At 37.0% G+C, this 27,025-nt stretch overlaps 1 protein-coding gene across 5 annotated transcripts in view; it reads left to right on the top strand.

Annotated features, from left to right (window-relative positions):
- Nucleotides 1–27,025, top strand: part of LOC133642634 (neurabin-2-like) — a 130,573-nt gene that overhangs the window by 84,131 nt on the left and 19,417 nt on the right. For all 5 annotated transcript variants that reach the window (XR_009824559.1, XM_062036956.1, XM_062036953.1 and 2 more), the window contains 3 exons: nucleotides 16,846–16,978; nucleotides 17,329–17,449; nucleotides 20,310–20,414. Coding sequence is in view for 4 of the 5 variants with exons in the window: in XM_062036956.1 (XP_061892940.1) it covers nucleotides 16,846–16,978; nucleotides 17,329–17,449; nucleotides 20,310–20,414 (359 nt within the window). In the remaining variant the exon portion in view is untranslated. The remainder of the gene's footprint in view (nucleotides 1–16,845; nucleotides 16,979–17,328; nucleotides 17,450–20,309; nucleotides 20,415–27,025) is intronic.

Below are 27,025 nucleotides of genomic sequence, written 5' to 3'. Positions count from 1 at the left end.
GAAATGTTGAAGTACCGTATTTTTCGGACTATAAGTCGCAGTTTTTTTCATAGTTTGGCCGGGAGTGCGACTTAAACTCAGGAGCGACTTATATGTGAAATTATTAACACATTAGCGTAAAATATCAAATAATATTATTTAGCTCATTCACGTAAGAGACTAGACGTATAAGATTTCATGGGATTTAGCGATTAGGAGTGACAGATTGTTTGGTAAACGTATAGCATGTTCTATATGTTATAGTTATTTGAATGACTCTTACCATAATATGTTACGTTAACATACCAGGCACGTTCTCAGTTGGTTATTTATGCCTCATATAACGTACACTTATTCAGCCTGTTGTTCACTATTCTTTATTTATTTTAAATTGCCTTTCAAATGTATATTCTTGGTGTTGGGTTTTATCAAATAAATTTCCCCAAAACATGCGATTTATACTCCAGTGCGACTTATATATGTTTTTTTCCTTCTTTATTATGCATTTTCGGCAGGTGCGACTTATACTCCGAAAAATACGGTAATTTATATTTACCGTATTTTCCGGACTATAAGGCGCACTTAAAATCCTTTTTTCCCCCTCAAAACTCGACAGTGCGCCTTATAACCCGGTGCGCCTAATGTAATGAATCATTTTGGTTGAGCATACCCAGCTCGAAGCTATTTTATTTGGTACATAGTGTCATGATAAGTGTGACCAGTAGATGGCAGTCAAACATAAGAGATACGTGTAGACTGCACTATGATGGGTCTCAAGTAAACAACACCAACATTTTAAATGTTACATTAAAAATATAGAACATTACACACGGCGCTCAAAAATCTATGAAAATGTTTTAGTATGACTTTGGTAAGCTATGAAGCCGCACCGCTTGAAGGATTGTCGGCCCATTAAACATGCGAATATTATTATGGTGTGTGTATAAGGTAAGACATATTATCTGGCGTTTTGTTTTGCAATATTATGAAAAAAAACAACTTGTCTTACCTTCTGGTACCTGCTGATGTATATTTGGGATCTGCATATATCCTGAAAAATTGCGTGCGTCTTCTTTTTCTCTATCTTCCTGTTATGGGACATTCATCTTCAGTTGTTGTCATTTCTAATATAAAGTAGTGTAAAGTTCTTGTTTACATCTGTCAGTAAACTCGCCATGAAAGGGCTAAAACATACCGGTGTAGTGAGTTTACATTATTCACCCAAGGAACTTTAGTTATGAGAGCGTTCTGGTCGGACGTTTTTTCACGGGACACATTTCCGGTGTTGTTGTTTTCGGATGAGGAGATGCTGCTCCGTTATTGATTGAAGTAAAGTCTGAATGTCATTAAAACAGTTAGCTCCATCTTTTGACACTTCTTCCACTCCCGTCCTTGCACGCTACACCGCTACAACAAAGATGGCGGAGAAAAGACGCTGTCGAAGGTGAGCCACGTAAATAAGACCGCCCACAAAATGGCGTATCCGGAAGCGACTGTCAGAAAGCGGCTTGAAGATGATCTGTAAAACATCAACTATGCAACATTTTGACCAAAGAACCACCATTACATGTTATGTAGACCACAAGGAAGTGTTTTCCATTAGTGTACAGCTCAGGTAATGGGTACATTCGCACCCACCTGCACAAATGTACTTCAAAATGTAACAATCAAAATAGATATGACCTTTTTTTTGTTTAATAGGGCATGCATATATTATATGCATTAGTTTGACCATTTAAAATCAACGATGATAAAAAGGAGATGCTTGGAAATAGCATAAAAATGCCCCAAAAACTTGGAAAACGCGATTCATAGCGTTACTTTTTGGTATAACCATCATGAGCGTTCTGTTCAGGCATATTTCTTTTATATTTTGATACATCAGCATATTTATGTATTACTAAATTTAAATAGGTATTGATCAATCTTTAAGCTGTGTGTATTTGATTTCAGTTTGCTTTTGACATCTTATTTAGAATTGTAGTTGAAACTTTTACAACCTTGTGTTGCGCTCATGATGGCGTAACCAAACTAGATTTCATTTAATGATCTTATTTTGAATATTTATTCCCTTTTTTACATTTAGTATATTTAAATATTCATTTATAAACATTGAATACATTTCAAATATCAATAAAATGCAATTGCCTTCATCTTATAGGGTAATGTTTAGTTACACCAAGTCATGAGCGTAACACTAAGCTTCATCACTTTGACTTGTAATATCTCTAATTCTGGTGGTGTTTTATGCTTTTTTCTTTTTGGAACATGTACTGTACAAATAATACAGTAAAGTCCCATATGAAATTATGTTTCTAGCAATAATTTTGCCTTTGAAAGTAACACTCCAATGTCCATTAGTGAAGCTGTACACATTTAGAAAAAAATTAATAAAAAATGACCCCTTTAATCCACCCTATAATCCGGTGCGCCTAATATATGAAAAAAGATTTTAAAAAAATAGACCATTCATCGACAGTGCGCCTTATAATCCGGTGCGCCCTATGGTCCGGAAAATACGGTATTTATTTATGAAAGAGACATTTTTTTTATACAAGCATGTTTACCACTTATGGATTCCTTTCTTTCATGAAGACAAGAATATAAGTTGGTGTATTACCTGATTCTGATGACTTGCATTGATTGGAATCAGACAGTAGTGATGATAATGTCCACATTTTCAAGTGGAAGAGAAAAAAAAGTCCTCCTTTCTGTCCAATACCACATGAAAGTGGTTGGTTTTTGGCATCGTATTTGTCCAGCTTTCATACTCCTTTTTATACACTTTACAAGAGCTATATTGACGGCAAACTCCGTAGCTCGCTAGCTTGTGAGCGCTAGCTTGCTGAGACTCTTATTTTGTTAGCGCAGGCAGGATGAAGCAGGGCTTTTATTGTGAAGACAGGAACTGTGCAGTCGGCCTTTAGAGTTTTGACAGCAGGTACGGCGCGGAAGTCTATTGAAATAAAAAGTGTTTCTCGCCTTCCTGTCGGTCATTTTTTCTTAACAATGATCTTGACGTGAATGTCAATCTTGTGACAAAAGTCATGTTGAGACACAGCTGCTAATATTTACTAGTTCTGTTTGACTTAAGGATTTTCATAGTTGAATCTGATTCATACTTGGCCAATAAATCTGATTCTGATTAGCTTAGGCTTTTGGGCAAACACTACGGCGTTGTATTTTTTTTAACAGATTTTGACGAAATGTAGTACAATACACTGGTCACTAGGTGTCAGTAACGTCACATGGACGTAATGTGACCCGCCCAAAAGTTAATGAAAGAAACACAAGACGAATACAGTTTTTCATTGAAGAGAACAAAACGGACCTCATTTGCACTTTTTCAACACTCAGATAAACCAATAAACACGGGATGGTTTGGTGAGGTCGGCTTCAACTGTGGCGTAGTGCCGAGAAGACAATGAAGCTTCGTCATCAGCAATGAGGGAAGCCTCAAACTGGTCGAAGCTACACCTGTCCCATATCCAGTGAGTCCCACCGTGGCTGAGGCAGGCTTTGACTCGCCCAAAGCGCGCTGTGACAAGCATTTTTTCATCAAAACATCCTACCGACACATTCGCTGTTTCAGTGGGCCTCAACTTGCATCCCTCCCATGGAGGGATAAGGTGGGGTCAATTCAATTGCAAGGTCGAAGGTCCAATCAGACTCCTCGGAATCTGATTGTCGAATCGTCTACTAATCTAAACAGCCCCAGCATTGACTCCTGCATTTATTATTTTGCCAACTATCTATTTATTAGACATGTTTTTTACATTTTCAATAAATAAAAATTAGTGATTGTTTTTTTTTTTAATCAAGGCATGTGAAAATGCGGAAATATGCGTTTTTATAAGGGATGTCCGATAATATCGGACTGCCGATATTTTCGGCCTATAAATGCTTTAAAATGTAATATCGGAAATTATCGGTATCGGTTTCATAATGATCGGTATCGGTTCCAAAAAGTATAATTTATGACTTATTAAAACGCCGTTGTGTACACGGACGTAGGGAGAAGTACAGAGCGCCAATAAACCTTAAAGGCACTGACTATCTACGGCTTTTCACACACGCACAAGTGAATGCAAGGCATACTTGATCAACAGCCATACAGGTCACACTGAGGGTGACCGTATAAACAACTTTAACACTGTTACAAATATGCACCACACTGTGAACCCACACCAAACAGGAATGACAAACACATTTCGGGAGAACATCCGCACCGTAACACAACATAAACACAACAGAACAAATACCCAGAACCCCTTGCAGCACTAACTCTTCCGGGACGCTACAATATACACCCCCCGCTACCCCCTACCCCCCCACCTCAACCCCGCCCACCTCAACCTCCTAATGCTCTCTCAGGGAGAGCATGTCCCAAATTCCAAGCTGCTGTTTTGAGGCATGTTTAAAAAAAATAATGCACTTTGTGACTTCAATAATAAATATGGCAGTGCCATGTTGGCATTTTTTACCATAACTTGAGTTGATTTATTTTGAAAAACCTTGTTACATTGTTTAATGCATCCAGCGGGGTATCACAACAAAATTAGGCATAATAATGTGTTAATTCCACGACTGTATATATCGGTATCAGTAATTAAGAGTTGGACAATATCGGGATATCGGCAAAAAAAACATTATCGGACATCTCTAGTTTTTATACATTTGTTTTCTTGTCAAAATATCACTTCTGCGTGTTTTTTTTAAAGGGGAACTGCACTTTTTGGGGAATTTTGCCTATCGTTCACAATCATTATGAGAGACAAGAACACAAGTCTTATTTTAGGATTTTAAAATAAATAATTCAATGTGATTATCTTGTGTGATGACTGTATTATGATGATAGTATATATGATAGTATATATCTGTATCATGAATCAATTTAAGTGGACCCCGACTTAAACAAGTTGAAAAACTTATTCGGGTGTTACCATTTAGTGGTCAATTGTACGGAATATGTACTTCACTGTGCAACCTACTAATAAAAGTCTCAATCAATCAATCAATCAAAAGATGATAAAAAAAAAACGCTTGCAAGTCACTGTTGTAGCCTTCAAAGCCATCTAATATATACCCTGCAAGTATACATATAATGTAGTAAAATGACACGATCATAACAATATGTAATATGTTCAATATTTACCGTATTTTGGTCATTTTATGCACAGTCGGAACTAATTATTTGCCGCACTTATTTCCGTTTCAATAGCAGCGCACTTCCGACTTCCCACAACAAATTTGTTCCTACTCACGGAATCAAACCCGAGTGTGTTTTCTAATCATGGCAGACTTGGTAACAGACAACGAAGACGACTATTTTTGGACAAATGAGGATTTACAAGCTCACATTTTGTAAACTAAATATGCGGACGACGAACTGCTGCTTATAGAAGCGAGCACGAAGAGCCGAAAGAGTGGCCAAAACTGTCCATCGAGTGAGTCACTCTTAATATTGTTCACAGTACAACTACAGTACATGTCTGGATAGCTGTGTAAAAACAAGACATGGAGTAATACTTTACAGATACTGTAATATGATTGTTCATGTTTTTCAGCCAGTACATATTTGTGTCTTATCGCAGTGCTGCGTATTATAAACTAAAACGCGTTTCGTGCTGACGTAGAAGCTAGCTTATCTCTTGCCGTAGTTTGCATTTACGGCTAATACCATAGACATTTTATAAGTAGACGCAGCATTGGCTGTTGTGACGCGAGAAATTGAGCCGCCATCTTGAAGTGGTGATTTGATTGATTGATTGATTGAGACTTTTATTAGTAGATTGCACAGTACAGTACGTATTCCGTACAATTGACCACTAAATGGTAACACCCGAATAAGTTTTTCAACTTGTTTAAGTCGGGGTCCACTTAAATTGATTCTTGATACATATGTATATATATATATATATATATATATATATATATATATATATATATATATATATATATATATATATATATACACATATACACTATCATCACAATACAGACATCACACAAGATAATCATCAGAGTATATACATTGAATTATTTACATTATTTACAATCCGGGGTGTGGGATGTGGAGGGGGGGTTAAATTGGGTTGATATCAACACTTCAGTCATCAACAATTTTATCATCAGAGAAATGGACATTGAAACAGTGTAGGACTGACTTGGTAGGATATGTACAGCAAGTAGTGGACACAGAGAGAGAGAGATCAGAAAGCATAAGAATAAGTATCTACATTTGATTATTTACATTTGATTATTTACAATCCGGGGAGGTGGGATGTGGAAGGGGGAGGGTGTTAGTTTAGGGTTGAAGTTGCCTGTAGGTGTTCTTTTAGTGCGGTTTTGAAGGAGGATAGAGATGCCCTTTCTTTTACACCTGTTGGGAGTGCATCCCATATTGATGTGGCATAGAAGGAGAATGAGTTAAGACCTTTGTTAGATCGGAATCTGGGTTTAACGTGGTTAGTGGAGCTCCCCCTGGTGTTGTGGTTATGGCGGTCATTTACGTTAAGGAAGTAGTTTGACATGTACTTCGGTGTCAGGGAGGTGTAGCGGATTTTATAGACTAGGCTCAGTGCAAGTTGTTTAACTCTGTCCTCCACCCTGAGCCAGCCCACTTTGGAGAAGTGGGTAGGAGTGAGGTGGGATCTGGGGTGGAGGTCTAGAAGTAATCTGACTAGCTTGTTCTGGGATGTTTGGAGTCTAGATTTGAGGGTTTTGGAGGTGCTAGGGTACCAGGAGGTGCATGCATAATCGAAAAAGGGTTGAATGAGAGTTCCCGCTAGAATCTTGAGGAGCCGGCGACCAGCCTAAACTGACAGTTGACAGGTAGAAAACAAAGATGCCGGGCTGGTGTTCAGCGTTTTCCTGCTCAAATGAGCGGACTGTTTGAAATAGGAATCGTGGGATTACTTTTCACAAGTAAGATTCAACATTAACGTACTCTTGGTCGTATTTTGTGAAAATAATATTACCACAGAGTTGAGAAGGAGCAAAGATCTTCAATAGTACTGAAATCGTAGCGGCTAGCAAACAAGAGTATGACCATAATAGAATTGCTTGTCAAAGAAGTTAATTACATTTAAAAATGTCATACTTGAATTACATAAAGTTGAAAAAAATTATGAAAATAAAGACAGAATCTGGTTTTATTCTGAATCCAGTGAAACAGATTGGTGGTTTTAGCTGATATAAAGACTTTCAGGTGTTTATATATGTTTATGTTTAAGTATTTGGCAGACGCTTTTATCCAAAGCGAAATACATAAAAAATACATATAAAACAATCACTGTAAATATTATCATTTAAGGGAAGAATGTAATACAAGATATCAATACAAAGTGTCAAGACAGAATAATCTCTCTGCTGCTGCAGCAACAGAGATACAGTCTATAGGTCCCTAAAATATATAGATATTTAATGTATTTATACATTGTTTATGTAGGATATACGCATGTCTATATAACCTAATCATATTGTTTCTTCAACTTAAAAATAGCTGACCGTTTTTTTTCCCCCTTCTCTGGGATTATATTCCCAGTTTTGATCTCGGACGTCTGGTCACTTATAGCATATAATAATATTCTATTACTGTTAAGCAAACTATGAATAATAAAACACGCCAAAACATGTGTCCTTTATCATAGCTACACGTGTGACAAAAAAATGTGTGAAAATCAGCGGTTTTCAGTGAGGTAAAATGAATTAAATGCGCTGACAGTTCATTGCTCCTGCCAAATGAATTGCACTGAGTGGAGCGGATCACCACTCCAAGATGGCGGCCCCGCGTCTCGTCAGCGCCAGTAGGCAGTAGCGGTCGATGCTGCGTCTACTTATAAGATGTCTATGGCTAATACCGCAGCACGCCGATGTGTTACTACTCGGTATTCGCTCTTACAATAACAATATTGCTACAGCTTGGTTATTATACAGGTGACAGAACGTAGATGAAGTACGCTTGCCTCAGCCGCAGGTACTCACTGTTCCTCTTGCTTAATACGACCAGGAGCACCGAAACAAGCTCGCTTGTTAGCTAACTATCTAGCTAGCTTACTTGCTGTCACCTGCGTTCGCTCTCCAAGCCACAACGTTGACGACTGTCTACTTCACTGCGATACTTGGATGATTACAATCCGAACCAGTTGTAGTTCCAGAGCAGTAACTCAGGAATAATCATTTAATTAAGTGATTAGTGTTTTTTTCTTCCTATATTCATACACAGTGTTACTGGTCAAACTGTGTAATGTTACAGTGGCCAAAAATATTAAATATATTTATTAAATAAAACCTTGGTTTCAATGAATTCTTAGGCCTACTACGCTGTTGTATTTTAGTGTTGGTCATTATGGTGGTACTTGGAGCGCCAAGTGTTTTCTGATTGGTGGAAAAAGGTTTGAAAACCATTATTCTAGAGCAGGGATGTCTGGGCTCGCGGACTGGTTTTATCCCGCCCGCGGGATGAGTTTGCCAAGTATGAAAATTAGCCGAAATTTTTGAATGAAAGAAACTGCTTTTGTAAATGTGTCAACTAGATGTCGCAATAGCAATTTTTTGTATCTATGTAGATTATGCTACATATGTTAAAAAAAACAAAAACACATGATGTTAGTGCACCAGTCGAGGAAAATGAGCAAACTACATAAATAACATCCTGTAATTTGATTTTGATACATATATATTTTTTAAATCTTGATAGATTGAAAATTAACACCAATGAGTTGACTGATGAAAATTTTCACATAATTTATTCAGAAAGTATAAATAACAACAAATAAAGATACAGTGTTTCCCACAGAAAATGTGTTAGTTAAGGTGGTGTCTCTCCACGGGGAAGGGGGTGGGTGGGTGTAAGGAACAGCGTAACTCGGCCTGTCGCCATCACGTCTCCAGCTCATCGCTGCCACCACAGCCTGGGGGGGCAATGGACTACAGACTGTGGTGAAGTAGGCCGGCTTCATCGCATGAGGAAACCTTCAATTTTTGCAGAGCTTGGTCGTCCTGGTCGTCTCCCGGTCCTGGAAATCAGTGCGGCGTTTAAGCAAGAGGAACAGTGAGTACTTGCGGCTGAGGCGAGCGTACTTCATCTACGTTCCGTTTGGTTGTGTTTTCCGCTCCATATGCTGAATGCCGATATACTATATATATATATATATATATATATACACTACCGTTCAAAAGTTTGGGGTCACATCGAAATGTCCTTATTTTTGAAGGAAAAGCACTGTACTTTTCAATGAAGATAACTTTAAACTAGTCTTAACTTTAAAGAAATACACTCTATACATTGCTAATGTGGTAAATGACTATTCTAGCTGCAAATGTCTGGTTTTGGTGCAATATCTACATAGGTGTATAGAGGCCCATTTCCAGCAACTATCACTCCAGTGTTCTAATGGTACAATGTGTTTGCTCATTGACTCAAAAGGCTAATTGATGATTAGAAAACCCTTGTGCAATCGTGTTCACACATCGGAAAACAGTTTAGCTCGTTACAGAAGCTACAAAACTGACCTTCCTTTGAGCAGATTGAGTTTCTGGAGCATCACATTTGTGGGGTCAATTAAACACTCAAAATGGCCAGAAAAAGAAAGCTTTCATCTGAAACTCGACAGTCTATTGTTGTTCTTAGAAATGAAGGCTATTCTACAAAATTGTTTGGGTGACCCCAAACTTTTGAACGGTAGTGTATCTCAATATTTTTTTCCGTAAAGTAAAAACAATACACTAAACAGTCCTAGTTACCTGAGATACTATGTCAGGGGCGGCGTGGCGAAGTTGGTAGAGTGGCCGGGCCAGCAATCGGAGGGTTGCTGGTTACTGGGGTTCAATCCCCACCTTCCACCATCCTAGTCACGTCCGTTGTGTCCTTGGGCAAGACACTTCACCCTTGCTCCTGATGGCTGCTGGTTAGCCCCTTGCATGGCAGCTCCCGCCATCAGTATGTGAATGTGTGTGTGAATGGGTGAATGTGGAAATACTGTCAAAGCGCTTTGAGTACCTTGAAGGTAGAAAAGCGCTATACAAGTATAACCCATTTATCATTATTTTTATGACATAGTAAGTAAATATTTTGACTTAGTAATTTACTAAGTCAAAAATATTACAAAATAATGACTTACTAAGTCAAATTAATGACTTAATAAGTCATATTAATGACTTACGGCAAGTAAGCGTTTGAAAAAAAGAGTTAAAAGTGGGGCCACATGCTGACATGTGCTCAACTCTTGAGGGAACTCTCCTGAAGGAATCAATAAAGTACTATCTATCTATCTATCATCATGTTTAATTTATTACAGCATTTGGGAAGCCTGTAGTTGATTTTTATTATGTAAATGTAAAAATGTTTTTCAACATGTGATAGCAGGAACCATGCCATTCAAAACTAGGCTGCTACATTACTAATGATTGATGTAACTATAGCTGAAAAAATAGTACAATAGCAATAGGAGAGACTATTCATCTCTGAACTCCATGAAGTTCATGTAGGTTTTATGATGCAGTTACATTATTATATCAACTATCAGAGACAGAAACTCTTCATTTAACATAATGTCATTTTTTGCTGCTTCAACACAGCTCAATTAACACAGAAAAAGGTCAAGTGAAATAACTTAGTTAACTGTAGGTCAATAATGCTTGTCTTTCTCTCAGACACACACACCGCACAGTGAGCTAACTTTACGCTAAAAGCTAATTAGCCTTCACCTCAAGGACTGCGAGCGAGCTGAGCTGCCGCTTATGTTTCTAGAACGTCAACGGGCTTATAGTGATGTTACTAGTAGTTGAGTTGTAGGGGACTGGGAGGTGTTTATTATAATTTGGGGAGAGTCCGCTGCCTTATCCTTACCTGCTAAACACCTTTCTGCTCACCCCACCGCAGGAGCACTGACTCCATGTGCTCTGAATACGCACTGCTGATTGGCTGTTACCGCTCTGCGTGTAACCAATCAGATGGTTCTGTGGGTGGGACAATGCTGGGTGCTGCAGAGATGTACTGACAGAGGCAGAACGAAGCGTAGCAGCTTGTTAAGACGTTAGTTTAGGCGGTGGCTCTTTGTTGTTAAGGCGGCCGCCTTAACAACAAAGCGCTGAAACCCTGATACTTTTAACCGCATCACGTAAGTGTAAAAAAACCAAAACATGATTTGTACATTTTCAAAATGTGCTTGTTCTGTTTTTAAACCAAGAAAACAATCTGAAATTGTCTTTATTTTTAGGTTATCGTGCAGTGATTTTACCAGTTCAGCCCGCTTGGGAGTAGATTTTTCTCCATGTGATGTGGCCCCCGATTTAAAATGAGTTCAACACCCCTGTTCTAGAGTATTTATTAGTAGCCAGCGAGAATTATTTATTTTTGACGTGACGGATGTAAACAGATCACAACACAGGAAGTACCTGAGGGGGGCGTGGCTACAGGATAGAGTTGCCAAATAGGAAATGTTGTCTGAGTTCTTTGCGTGCATGTTATAGACTTTCACATTACATTTTGAATGGTAATAATGTTAGTAAATTATCTACGAAAAACTAAAAAATTGTGTGGTACATTACATGGGACATGTAAGTGTCAACAAGACAGCCAAAAGAGGTTGGTAGATGAGAAAATCTAAAGATAAATTACAATGGGCCTTGCGGGCCCTAAATACAGTGTAGAAATGCACCCAATTACTGGAAATGTAGTCTTGATTTTCAAAATGTTCTTCTGGAGTTTGCGTGGCTGCACTTTGTGGTGATAGAAATGCTCCTCTCTTTTTCTCAAGTTCCTCTTTTTTTTTTTTCCAAAGGGTGCTGTAAATCAGATTAAACCCACTTTACAGTTTTGATTAAGCATGATTTAAATGATCTTTTAAAAAGACCCCAATGTTTGGACGCCAACATTTTTCAATGTTTTACCTAATTCACGTCATTTATTTGCGCACATCTTGGTGACTGCTTTGTTTTTTAGGCGAGTCGCCTCACTCATCTTTGCACTTACTTTACTTGATCACTGAAATTGTGTGATTAATCTGTGATCAATCAATCAAACTTTATTCATCCAACTCTCTTTATACTTCGGCAAGGGACAACACAAGTGTTATACAGAAAAAATAGAAAGAAGAACATAAAACACACGTACACACAGCACTATTGACAATAACAAAACATGGCAGGGCATTGAAGATTGAGGAAATGGCACCTTTGAGGCGTCCACACTGAAGAATAACTAATGCCATCTAAAAAAAAATAGTATGATACATACTGATACTATAAAATATATGTTAAAAATAAATATACTGTGTGTGTGTGTGTATGTGTGTATGTGTATGTGTATATATATATATATATATATATATATATATATATATATATATATATATATATATATATATATATATATATATATATATACACAATAATAAAAACATAACATTGAGTGAATAATAGTAGTAACAATAGCAATAAATAAAATAGAAACTAGCACAATATTAGAATAAATAATTATAATAAATAATTAATATAATAAATAATAAAAAAACCAAGAAGATTAATGTAAGGATTTTTGTGAATAATCTCACGTTTTAGCGTGCTAACTTTGACAGGCCTTATAAAAACACATGAGTTATTGTAAGTGTTAGCAGGTTAAAAAACAGGAAGCGAACATAGAGACATGGAGAAGGGGTTGTATTCAATAAGCTCTTCTCAGGCATGTTGATTTGTGCAACCAATTTTGCTTCCCTGTCCTCTGAGAGGCGCAATATGAGCTAAAAGCACAACAAAAAGCTTCAAAATATGCAACATTTGATTTTATCTCCACTTATTCCCACTAACTAGGGATGTGATCCTCAAGTGCAATGTACAGCATTTAGAATAATCATGTACAATATTTGGTAATATTTATTGTTTTATGCTTTGAGACATGGCTTACCTGCATAGTATAAATATAGCTATTTTTATTTTGTGGAATTACATGTGCAAGAGCAGTAAACATGTTCATGTTCTGGTCTAGTTGCACGTTCCTCTTATTCATCTGCCTCCTCCGCATGCCGCCCACATGTCTGTTTTTGAAGTTGACCTCGGGTGTTTTTTAATTTTCCCTGCCATTTTTTTTTTTATTATTCAGCGTTCAACCTGCCTCCCGGTCATGTCTGATCATGTGCAGTATCACTTGGACCCATCTGTCATCTTGTGACAGTGTGTGCATCGGTGCAAGGATTTTATAATCCCTCATTTTTACCTGCGCTAACCTGCATTAAAACTCTTGTTTGGGACGTTGTACACTCACTGTGTGATAGACATTTGTACTCATAATACACAATGCAGAACTCCTCTGTGTCAAATGTGCCACTTCTTCTTTTATTACTGATATTTTATTGTATTGACTTATTAGTGAACAAAACTTGAAATTTATGGAGTATAAAAAAATAAAAATAAACATTATGGCAGCACAATATACGATATAGATTATTTAAATTTGGCCGACGCGAGCTTTTAGTATTATCTTCATATCGTGGTAATGCATGTTGATGACATGTACTCGCTGTGTCCCGCAAATTTGACAGGAACAAGCGACTAACGTCCCTCCACAGTGCAAAGCGACTTTTAAATCAGCAATCTTCGCATCCATGGCGCCAAATAAATCATGTTTCTTACAACTAGCATTATCACTGGCGGACAAGGAATAGCTACACATCCTACACTAAGCTAACCGCAAACTGGAGCTCTTGAATGTGGGCGGATCGGTACAAATATTGTCAGTAACGATACCAAGTATAGTATCAGTATGCCTGATACTACATTGGTAAGATCGATGTTTTTTATTATCATAAATATTTTGTCGTTTTTGTTATTTTTACAAATTCAGAAAATAAGTCCTCATGGGGAAAAACCAAAGGATATAAATCAGCCAAATGTAGGAAATATTTTTAATATTTAATTGATATTGTTACACAGCAATCCTGTATTTTTGTCTTATTATAATTGTGATAAAAATGTAATCATTCAATGATCTTGGACGTTTTAAGTATCAGCATTGTTATGACCAATACTGCCCCTGTAACTACTTGGTATTGGATCAATACCCACATTTGTAGTATCGCCCAAAACTAATGTAAAGTATCTAAACAACAAAATAAAAATATGTTATTATTACATTTTAACAGAAGTGTAGGTAGAGCATGTTAGAACAGAAAGTAAACATGTATTAACAGTAAATAAATAAGTACACTAAAAATAGTTTTGAGAAAATAATACGACCGGTAATGACACAATATGTTTTCCGCATACATCAGCAGCCAGATTCTTTTGTAACTCTTTTTGAAATTCTTTATTTAAAAAAAAAAAATGTATATGCCAAATATATCACAATATATGCTGTTATCACAGGAGGCTGCAATATATATCACAATATAGACTTCAGACCAGTGATTCTCAAACTGTGGCTTTATCTAGTGGTACGCCAAAGAATCACTTAATTAAATATTCAAGCACAGTGTTACTGTTCAAACTTTGCGTAATGTTACAGTGGGCGAAAATATTAAAAATGATTAAAAAAAACCTATACCTTGTTTTTAATGAATACTTAGGCTGTGTTTTTAATGTTGGTCATTATGGTGGTACTTTGAGAGCCAAGTGTTTTCTGAGGTGGAACTTGGTGAAAAAAAGTTTAAGAACCACTGTTTTAACCAAGCGTTTTTAACCTTTTTGACCTCGGGGCTCAACTTTTCCACTCTCGAGGGACCCTAAATTAGTATTTTTTCCTCTGATTTTAATCATATTCAATAAAAAATATCTTACCTACTTACAGTTTACAACCTCGTGAAATGACATGAAACCATGTGTTAATGATAAAGATTATTATTTATTTATCACATTAACCTTAGGCGTAGGTCAGGCTGATTTTAAATAAAATAAAAGGTACGAACCAATGCAGTGTTTCCCCCGGAAAATGTGTTAGTTAAGGTGGTGTCTCCAGGGGACAGGCGGACGGACGGAGAAGGTGCTTGGTGGGTGTAAGGAACAGTGTAATTTGGCCTGTTGCCACCATCACGTCTCCATCTCATCGCTGCCTGGAGGGGGGGGGCAATAGACTACAGACTGTGGTGAAGTAGACCAGCTTCGTTGCGTGAAAAAGCCTACAATTTTTGGTTGTGTTTACCGCTCCGTATGCTCAATGGCAATATACGATATATATCTCGATTTTTTTTCTCCGTAAAGTAAAAACAAAACACAAAACAGTCCTAGTTACCTGAGATACTAAGTATGTCATTATTTTGTCTTAGTAAGTCAATATTTACTAAGTATGTCATTATTTTGTCTTAGTAAGTCAATATTTACTAAGTCAAAATAATGACATACTTAGTATCTCAGGTAACTAGGACTGTTTTGTGTTTTGTTTTTACTTTACGGAAAAAAAATCGAGATATATATCGTATATTGCCATTGAGCATAGTAAGTCAATATTTATTAAGTCAAAATAATGACTTACCTTAAATAAGTGTTTGCAATAAGCGTTTGAAAAAAAGAATTAAAAGTGGGGCCACATGCTGACATATGCTCAACTCATCATGCTTAATTTATTACAGCATTTGGGAAGCCTGTTGTTGATTTTTATTATGTAAATGTTATATTTTTATCAACATGTGATAGCAGGGACCCTGCCATTCAAAACTAGGCTGCTACATTACTAATGATTAATGTAGCATCAAGGGTTGGAATTGGGGGTTAAATCACCAAAAAGGATGTTGTCATTAAGGCGGCCGCCTTAACAACAAAGCGCTGCGGAAAACCCTGCAATGATACTGCATAAGAAAAGACTTACAAATAACTGACAAATACATTTACATACAATTGTGTTAAAATAAACTAAAGGAATATGTTTCTGAACTTATCTGTCAATAAAATGAAAGTACAAATGTAACTACAGCTTCACCACTTTAGTCATATTTTCTGCGCTTAAGACACTTCTTCATGACTTTAGCTCCAGACGAGTTTGAGATTTGTCATTACACTCTTCCACCACTTGTGGCAGTATAACAACTGAGTACCGCTGTGACCCATACGGACCACAGTTGAGAAACTTTTTTTTTTTGCGGCCCAACAATGGGCCCCCGGCCCTATGGTTAAGAACCACTGATTGAGACCATATCGCCCATGCCTAATAAACGTACTATACAATAAACCAGGGTTGTCAAACTAATTTTAGCTCAGGGGCCGCATAGAGGAAAATCTGTACACACACGGGCTGGACTATTAAAATAATGGCATTAAAACAAAAAAATAAAGACAACTTCAGATTGTTTTCTTTGTCTTACTTTGGCCAAAAATAGAACAAACACATTCTGAAAATATTACAATAAAAATATAGAAAAAAACCCGGCAGAGGTAAAGTTTTAAACAATGAAGGAAAGAAGAAAGTGAATGAATGTTTATAACTGAATACATTTACATATGCATAAAAATATGTTTTCTTTTGTATTATTTTTTAAAATTAATTAATGTTTATGACAACCTTTTTCCAAAACACAATATAGAATGTGATATATAACAGGATAATGCATACATTTATCATTTGTTTTTAAAACAGTTACAAAAAAGTGGGACCCCATTTTTATGACTTGATGGGGTCCCTGGGACCCCATTTTGAAAATTCCTAGCGCCAACACTGATGGAGTATTGGTGCGTGCAAAACAGCACCTGCGGGCCGGTTCTAATACTAATCTAATATCATCCCGGGGGCCATAGACTTTGACACATGGGCTATGGAGCCACACTGGGATCCAGTATCATTTTAAAATGAGCAGGAGGGCGTTTCTTTAAAGGTCTTGTACCGCTATAGAATTATAGGTTGACACGATCTTTACTCTTGGCCTCTGACCCCATGTGTAGGTATTCACCACCTACTGTAATGAAGACTATGATCGGCGCAACGACGACGTGGACCCCATGGCCGCCTCGGCCGAGTACGAGCTGGAGAAGAGAGTGGAGAAGCTGGATCTGTTTCCCGTTGAGCTGGAGAAAGGTGAACATCCACACACATCTGAGTCACTCCAGACAGGCCTCTTATGTAACCACACACACACACACACACACACACACACACACACACAGTGCTGCATTTAGTGTACGTACATCATCTGTTGGCTAACAACCCCATTATCGCATCATGGGATTAAAGTTAGTGGGGATTAGCCTCATTAGAATAGTGTAATCCTGGAGAGTGGTGGATTTAAACTAGCACCCACCCTTGATGCCTTAGTTTTCCACACAGAATAAATCACTGTTTTCATTTTAAACCAAATAGTACTTTGTGGTTATTGTTTTGAATGGCGGTCCTTGTATTGACATACGTTTGTCCCCCGTGTCTCTTAGACAGCGACGGTCTGGGAATCAGTATCATCGGCATGGGTGCAGGAGCCGACATGGGTCTGGAGAAACTGGGCATCTTTGTTAAGACCGTCACCGAGGGAGGAGCTGCACAGCGAGATGAGAGGTAAATGCATCCGGTTTCATGGGGGCTGGAGCCTATCCCAGCTCCACCCTGGCCTGGTCACCAGTCCAGCACAGGGCACATATAAAAAAAAACAAAAAAAACATTCACACAATTCCTGAGTGAGGATTAAACCCACACTGCCTACACTTGTATTATGTAACAGCACTTCCCACTAGGGTTGTAAACGATACTGCGGTACTAATGAATTAAAAAAGGTACTAAACTTCCTTTGAAAAGTATTGGGTTTTTTTTTTTTTTGGTGATATTGCTGGTAATATGAGCCGAGGCGCATGTGAGTGAACACACACACAGAGCACTTGCAAGCAGAAACAGTGTGGAGACAGAAGAGTGAGAATGGATGCATTTTGGCCTAAAAATTAACGATAAAGGTGACGTTATAAACACTGAAGCACCTTAAAACATAGCTAGCTAGCGGCTAACGACTCTACAGCAGGGGTGTCCAAAATTTGGTTGAGGGCCGAAAGCTGACTGCATGTAAAGTATATAGAGAATGTACAAATCATATTAATATAATGGATATATAATTAATATAATTGTACATTAAGAGTATGTGTAAGTTTCACTTTTACCTTGTTTACTTCCGTGAGGACCTTTCTAAAGTTTTTTAATCAATCAAAACTAGGGCTGCAACTAACGATTGATTTGATAATCGATTAATCTGTCGATTATTACTTCGATTGATCGATTAATAATCGGATAAAAGAGACAAACTACATTTCTATCCTTCCCAGTATTTTATTGAAAAAAACCAGCATACTGGCACCATTCGTATTTTGATTATTGTTTCTCAGCTGTTTGTACATGTTGCAGTTTATAAATAAAGGTTTATAAAAAATAAAAATAAAAAATTGCCTCTGCGCATAGCATAGATCCAACGAATCGATGACTAAATTAATCGCCAACTATTTTTATAATCGATTTTAATCTATTTAATCGATTAGTTGTTGCAGCCCTAATCAGAACTATCAAACCGCTAAAATGTGCCAAACAATGGATAATTGTGGAGTGTTTTGCATTTTTCCCATCATGCTTTGTAATGGATGTAATTTATTTTATGGTGTTATGACATTTTAATAATGTCCACAAAGTTCAGTGACCATGGCTGTTGACATTTTGGGTTGGTTGGATTATTTATTTTTTTGCACCATGACTAGGGAAGGTTGTTTGCATTGGGTCATATAAATAAATGCTGCGCATTCGTAGCATAATAAAAGGTAATTGACCAGGAAAACCCATTTTGTCCACTTGATGGTGACAAAATAGCAGCATCATAAATGTTAGACTTAGAATTCAATCTTCCCGTGGGGCGTAGTTTGTGGACACCCCTGTTCTACAGTGTTTTAGCTACTTCTAAATGACTAATCCTCGCCTCCTCCATGGCCAGAAATATACTACGAGTCTTACAAGTATCATCCCTGCAGGACGAGGAATAGCTAAACATGCTTCACTACACACCGTAGGAGGATGCAATAGCTAGCGCTCCTCAATTTAAACAAATGGGTGGATCTATACAAACATCAGTGATACCAAGTACAAGAGCCGTACATAGTCGATACTACAATGATTACATCGATATTTTTATCATCACAAAATCGTTTGTCATTTGTAATTGTTTATAATTTCATGAAATATGTCTCTGGACACGGAAGAACTTTAATTATGACCAAAGTATGATCCTGTAACTACTTTGTATCGGATCGGTACACATATTTGTCGTATCAGCCAAAAATTATGTAAAGTATTTAAAAAACAGAAGAATAAGTGAGTATTACATTTGAACAGAAGTGTAGATAGAACATGTTAAAACAGAAAGTAAACATATATTAACAAGTACATTAATAATCCATTTTCTACTGCTCGTCCCTCCTAATTTTGACAATATAATACTGTATGTTACTGCATACGTCAGCAGCCAAATTAGGAGCTTTTGGAACCGTTTGCTTACTTACTACAAAAAGATAAGTTATTTAATGCCAAAATTGTTCTTTGATTGCAGTAACAATCATATGTTTAATGTATCATAATAAGATTTTCTGTAAAAATAAAGCCAATAATGAATTATTTGTTGTGTTCCCCTTTATTTTGAAAAGTATCAAAGTACTAAAATATTGGCATTGTGATAACACTACTTCCAGCTGTTATTCGGTTTCAAGTTAATCTCTTGGCTGATGTTTCCTGTCGTTTATTCAGCAAATTGAAGGGAAAAAGCAATTTTCTGCTCAGGAGATGCTCGTGTTTTGCTTGTCTAGTCAGCACAGGCTAAAAGCTTAATTGTGTTTCGCCTAAAAGGCTTTTCTGGCTTTTTTGTGTTTCTAAGTCCTTAAATGTCACACAATATTAGCTCAGACGTTATTGCTAACACGGCGAAACCTTTGGTGATGTGGCACTTCTACAGTACGTGACCTGCTACAATGGTTAACTGGAACTACAAATCAAACCATTTTGTCAGCTTTACATCAACAACTTCACTCAAAATGTCAACTTAAATGGCTTTGTACCAGTAATATTGAGACGACTGCCGGTATGTGCAAATAAGGCACATCTTATCTTGCTTTTTGAATAATACTCTCTATATTGATTTTTAGACAATGTTTTATTGACCAATGGCCAAGGGAGGAATGTACTAAAAGTCCCACAAAAGCACAGAAAAAATGTCGACTCTGTATTATATTAAAGCCTAAATAAATGATATACCACTGGGGTTCATTCATAGTGGCCTATTGGTGATTGGTAGGAGTATACTACTCATTTCTAGAACCTAAAACGGGGCTGCTTTTAAACTGGGGTGTGTAAAGTAATTCGATTTAAAAAAATATTGTTTTGTATTTAACCCTTGAAGGATCCAAGTGAACGACCTGATCGTTGAGGTTGATGGGACGAGTTTGGTTGGTGTGACTCAGAGCTTTGCGGCCTCTGTCCTACGCAACACATCTGGCACTGTCAGGTAAGCAACACATTTATCTAGTTTAGTGCAGATATCTGGTTTTAAGGCAGTGGTTCTTAACCTTGTTGGAGGTACCGAACCCCACCAGTTTCATATGCGCATTCACCAAACCCTTCTTTAGTGAAAAATAAAATGTGTTTTTTTTTTTTCAAATTCAAGACAAAGTTTGTGTAAAAAGTATGTTTTTGGTAACACTTTAGTATGGGGAACATATTCTAAGTAACAAAGACTTAATTTAGAGTTTTTTTGGACACTAGGGGAACATATTCTAAGTAACAAAGACTTAATTTAGAGTTATTTGGTTAGGTGAGGGTTAGAGGGTTAGGGCCAGGGTTAGAGGGTTAGGGTTATAATAAGGCCATGCAGAATAAGGCATTAATAAGTACTTAATAATGACTAGTTAAGAGCCAATATGTTACTAATTTGCACGTTAATAAGCACCTAATTAATGGTTAATATGTTCCCCATACTAAAGTGTTACCATGTTTTTTTACTGGTGCATAAAATGAACCGTGCATGAACATCACCTTGTTCAAACAACAAAACCAACACAGTGCATAAACTCACAACAAATTACACACCTGCAAATCAGTGTGACTTCTGCTGTTGCCGTATCCGTAATACGCCGATAGGGAGAAGTTTTTATTTACACGTTGAGTCGGGTGTGTTTTGACCTCCGCCGAAGCCCTGAGCCCGACTCAAATTTTACAATTCCCAATTCCTAGGTAAGACAAGAACATTCTAGATGCATTCTAGATCGTAAACAAATGTTTTTAAAAGTCAGTTAACAATGGAGTCAATGGGTGTCGATCTATTCCGCGCTCTAAAAACATCCAAACACCTCCATCAATGTCTTATATATTTTATATGTAATGTAGTAACAGCATATTCATAATAACATGTTTTATTTACGTATTTTGCTTACCGTATTTTTCGGACTATAAGTCGCTCCGGAGTATAAGTCGCACCGGCCAAAAATGCATAATTAAGAAGGAAAAAAACCTATATAAGTCGCACTGGAGTATAAGTCGCATTTTTTGGGGGAATGTATTTGATAAAACCCAACACCAAGAATAGACATTTGAAAGGCAATTTAAAATAAATAAAGAATAGTGAACAACAGGCTGAATAAGTGTACGTTATATGAGGCATAAATAACCAACTGAGAACGTGCCTGGTATGTTAACGTAACATATTATGGTAAGAGTCATTCAAATAACTATAACATATAGAACATGCTATACGTTTACCAAACAATCTGTCACTCCTAATCGCTAAATCCCATGAAATCTTATACGTCTAGTCTCTTACGTGAATGAGCTAAATAATATTATTTGATATTTTACGGTGTTGTGTTAATAATTTCACACATAAGTCGCTCCTGAGTATAAGTCGCACCCCCGGCCAAACTATGAAAAAAACTGTGACTTATAGTACGAAAAATACGGTAATTTAAACATATAGCGCTGCATTAATTTCACCACAACTTTTCCCTTCAACAAGAACAAACCTACTACTCACGGTATTCGTTGTGAGAGACAACAAAGACTACTTTGGGACAAATGATCCAGAACCTTATATTTTTGAGCCTGAATATAAGGAGGATGATCTACAAGTTTTAGAAGATGAAACACTATAGCATCATGTAGCAATATTGCTAAGTGCTGAACAAGAATTACAAACGATGAACATAGAAAAACAATCACTTACTGTTCAATGTCTGCTCTCACTGGGATGCTGACTGATGGGATGTTTATATCTTTCAGATTAGATAAAGAATTAATTATAATCCACACAAAAGGGTTAAAATAGTTACCACAAACGAGCGTCTTTTTGTGTCTCTCTTCATCTTCGGGTCTAAGTTGGAAGTAAAACTTGACCAACTTCTCGGTTTATGTCCACATCCTTCTACTATTTAGGTGAGAGGAATGATTTATACTCTAGAATGAACTTTTATCACTTTAGAGGCTATCACCGGCTCAATATGTCAATATAGCTGCATAAGCTAGTGACCAATGCGTCGCTAAAATAGATCGTCTGCGTTTTCACTCATAACAACAATATCGTTACTACTTGGTTAATATTCAGGTCGCGAGATGGAAATGGAATATTGTTGGCAGTTTTTGGACGGTTATTTAGGAGGCTTGGTGGACGGAATAGAGAAGCTCCCATTACTAACGTTTATTTACGATTTAGAATGCATAAAAAATTTAAAAACGTGTCCTTGTCTTACACAAGGATTGTGAATTAGAGGAAGATACCAAAAATAGAGTGCATTTGCCCTTTAACTGATTAAATATTTATAGTAGGGATGTCAATCGAATAAAAAGTGTGATTATTTTTTCATGATCTGTTGATTTTTCACATGAAATAAGTGCGCAAGTAGACAATCATGCTTGCTTTGAACAAAAGGATGTTCAGACAGAATCCAGATGAATAATACATGTTATTCAGAATCTTCATCGCAATATTTAAACAGTAAGCAATGCAGTATTTCTGTATGCCACTTTTCAAATGCTATGGTTTTAGTATCATTCAGGTTTAGGCAAAATAGCAAGATTCCACATGACATTTTGGACTTGGTTCTTTATTTTCCTGTGTTTGGAATCATTTTCTGTCCTGGGGCCTCATGTATTAAGAGTTGCGTGGATTTCTACCTAAAAATAACCTTTGAAAAGATAGCCGCTGCTGTTTGACATATATCTTTAGAAGAGGTGAGTGACACAACTAATCCCATTATAAATACAATTTGTATGAACATATTTTGTTCATACAGTAACCTGCTCACAGCCAGATTAGAGTTTTATGTGAAAATTACATTTTCCACACTAAAGAGTGCACCTGTAAATAAGTCGCAAAATTTTGGAAGAAAAATAAACATTCCATATATTAGCCACACCGGCTTATAAGCCACAGATATTTATATGTTGTGAAATGACTTATTTGCGTAGAAAGATTTTGTAAATGTTTATTTACATACCTTAATTGTTTCCAAACGGGGCCTGCAACACGGCAGTAAAACGGCTGAACAAACAAAACAGACCAACTAGCTGTGGAAGCTAGCTCGCCAATCAGCTAAACAGACTCAATAACTCCACTGTGACATTTTGGGGAATTTACTGGGGAATTTGTGAAACTGAAACAATACAAAAAGAATGCCATTGTAAGTTAATAATACTAACACAGATACACGTGAACGGGTTAGCATATTAGCTAAGGCTAACGACACTAGCTCGATTACATCACTATAGCGTGTACAAATATGCATGAAAACACTCCCACATGGGACGGTTTAGTAAGTAAGAATTGTTGTAGTTATATTGTAAAACTTACAAACGCTGCTTGGAGTGATGAATGAAGAATCCTTACGAGTAGAAAAGCTATGGGCGAATAGAAGACAGAACTTGTACTTGAGGTTCAAGGCACTAAACAGAAGGAAATACTGTAGACGTTCACCCCGCAGGACCTGCACTGACCAAACCTTTCCAAAAGATGGCGCCATAGCGCTAACAATAACACATCTTATCAGTGTCTCGGTTTGTGTATTTAATGAAAACTATTTGTTGAACACAAACATTATGGCCGTTAGCGAAGAAAAATCCATAAATTAGCCGCACCGTTTTATGAGCCACAGGGTGTAAAGCGTAGGAAAAAAGTAGCGGCTTGTACGGTAGGTAATATTTGGTTTGCAATCTATCAATTTTCTACCGCTTGTCCCTTTCGCGAAGAAAAATCCATAAATTAGCCGCACCGTTTTATAAGCCACAGGGTGTAAAGCGTAGGAAAAAAGTAGCGGCTTGTACGGTAGGTAATATTTGGTTTGCAATCTTATCAATTTTCTACCGCTTGTCCCTTTGGGGTTCGTGGTGAGTGCTGGAGCGTATCGCAGCTGCACTCGGGCGGCAGGCGGAGTAGACCCAGGATAAGTCGGCATCTTTTAAATGTAAACATGCAAGCTTATCAAAAAGTATACGGAAGACTTAGACTCGTTTGATTACTCAATTTATTATTACAACCCAGGAGAGCTACTTGCGGTAGCAGCCGTACGTGACACAAAGTCGGGACATTCCTCCACCGTCTCCGGGTGCCAGTGTGCCGCAACCACCGGCGGCTAAAAATGACTGGTGCTGGAGTCACAAGAGCACACTGTGACAGCAATGGGTGGGAAAATGATCACCTCGATAAATTAAATACATCCTCACAAATAAGAATATGAAGAATTAAATGCATTGAAGAAAAAGTACATTTAGTTGAAATCAAATGTTGGCAAACACACCTGTGTGTGTCACCAAAGTATCCACAGCATGTATAAATGTGCATATGTGAAGCATGAAGTGGGCATGAGGCAGCGCACATTTCCACGTCAAGTTCACAGCACTTTTACTTTCTGTCCCTTGTCCTTCCAGCACAGCTGTGTCCCACATTGTTAATTAGTCCTATTTAGTTCCATCTTGTTCCCTCCTTCAGCGCTGCGTCATTTTTTATTCTGTATGCCAAAGTGTGTTGTTGCATAAGTTCCTGCTAGACCTGATTACTTTTATTCTGCCTGGTATCTAATAAAGGTACTTCCTGATTGCACTTTGTTTACCTTCTCTGCATGCTGGGGTTACGACACACACAAATTTTCTCCCAAAATATGTCTTGGTTTTAATGCATCTCGGTTTTAGTACGCTCAAAAACACTCTCTTTTTTTTATTAAGTACGGCAGCAAATTAAGCCAGCACAGAGCCAAATGAGGTTGTAGCAGACAGTATAGTTTAGTTGAAGTCTGTGTTTACATAGTGTCACTGAACGCACCGCTACAATAAGTCTAGTCAAACAATCAAGGGGTAACATGGCCCGTTTGTAGTTTAATAGCACAAAGCTGTCATGTGAGCACGCAAACATTATTTGTGCGTTCTTAGCTCTAACCAGAGTACCAGCACTTTGATTAAGAAGGTGAGAAACATTATTGAATACGCCCCCTGTATACCTTAAAGTGCGTATTGCAAAGCGAATTGCAGAGCTGTGTTTAGTCCGCTTGTTACTATATCATTTCCAGGGTTTTCTGTTTGGGGAAAGAAAACAAAATGTCAACCGAGGAGCATTTCACTGAGGACATTTGCGAATATGAACCGTTTATACAATACTAGAAAGATTGCCTTGACTTGTTTAGGGGTTGCACAGCCCACCTTCACGAACATCTTCCGGTTTCGAAGCGATGTGTGCTTTAAAAGTGACCGTAGTTTTCAAAAGGATCAGTTCCAGCTCCAACATTAAAGTGGGTGTGGCTTAGGACGCCATTGTTTACTACAAGTTTAAAACCACTACTACACAAAGGAAGCTCTCTTTCTCTCTCTCTCTCAGCAAGCTAGTCAAGAGTTGTGGTTGCTCACAAAGGAAAACACTGTCTCTTAGTGTTTTGGAAGAGAATTGCAAGTCACACGCCAGCCCCCGGGGAACAGCTATAAACTCACCAAAACGTTGTCAAGCAGTGTGACGCAAGAGTATATTGCAGCCTTGCGTGCTCATCGCAAGAGTAAAATCATATAATGGTATAAATATAGATTATATATAATGTATAACAATACATATTATTAAATAATACATATGTATATATATATATATATATATATATATATATATATATATATATATATATATATATATATATATATATATATACACCGTATCACATTACCGTAAAATATCAAATAATATTATTTAGCTCATTCACGTAAGAGACTAGACGTATAAGATTTCATGGGATTTTGTGATTAGGAGTGACAGATTGTTTGGTAAACGTATAGCATGTTCTATATGTTAGTTATTTGAATGACTCTTACCATAATATGTTACGTTAACATACCAGGCACGTTCTCAGTTGGTTATATATGCCTCATATAACGTACACTTATTCAGCCTGTTGTTCACTATTCTTTATTTATTTTAAATTGCCTTTCAAATGTCTAATTTTGGTGTTGGGTTTTATCAAATAAATTTCCCCAAAAAATGCGACTTATACTCCATTGCGACTTATATATGTTTTTTTCCTTCTTTGTTATGCATTTTCGGCCGGTGCGACTTATACTCCGGAGCGACTTATACTCCGAAAAGAACGGTATATAAATATACATATATATATATTTACATATATATATATATGTATATATATATATATATATAAAATCATCCATCCATCCATCTCATTTGTCATTTATAATTATCATTTTGCATTTTTTCCCTGCATGTTAACATTTTTGGTTGTTTAATTAGATTAATTGGATTTTACATTGTTTCCTGTTAAAATGTATTTTTCCAATATCCATACGATTCGGTTTTAACGGACACCTTGGAACAGCTTAATAAAGGTAACCGAGGTATCAGGTTATTTTAGATCAGAAAAATCAGCTAACAAACAAAAATGATGTATGAATGGCCGCAGATGGATTTTATATCCATGCAGTTGTACTTTTGACATTATTTCTACTAACTAAATAATATTTTTGGACCATTTAAGTCAGGAGTGTCCAAACTTTTTCCACTGAGGGCCGCACACTGAAAAATCAAAGCAAGCCATTTTGATATTTTTTTATTTTAAAAACCAATACAATATATGTATAAAAATATAT

Source organism: Entelurus aequoreus, linkage group LG25 (genome assembly GCF_033978785.1).
Source record: "Entelurus aequoreus isolate RoL-2023_Sb linkage group LG25, RoL_Eaeq_v1.1, whole genome shotgun sequence".
In the NCBI taxonomy this organism is placed as follows: domain Eukaryota; kingdom Metazoa; phylum Chordata; class Actinopteri; order Syngnathiformes; family Syngnathidae; genus Entelurus; species Entelurus aequoreus.
The sequence above is the reverse complement of the archived record's forward strand: the minus strand, read 5'-3'. Positions and strand labels throughout refer to the sequence as shown.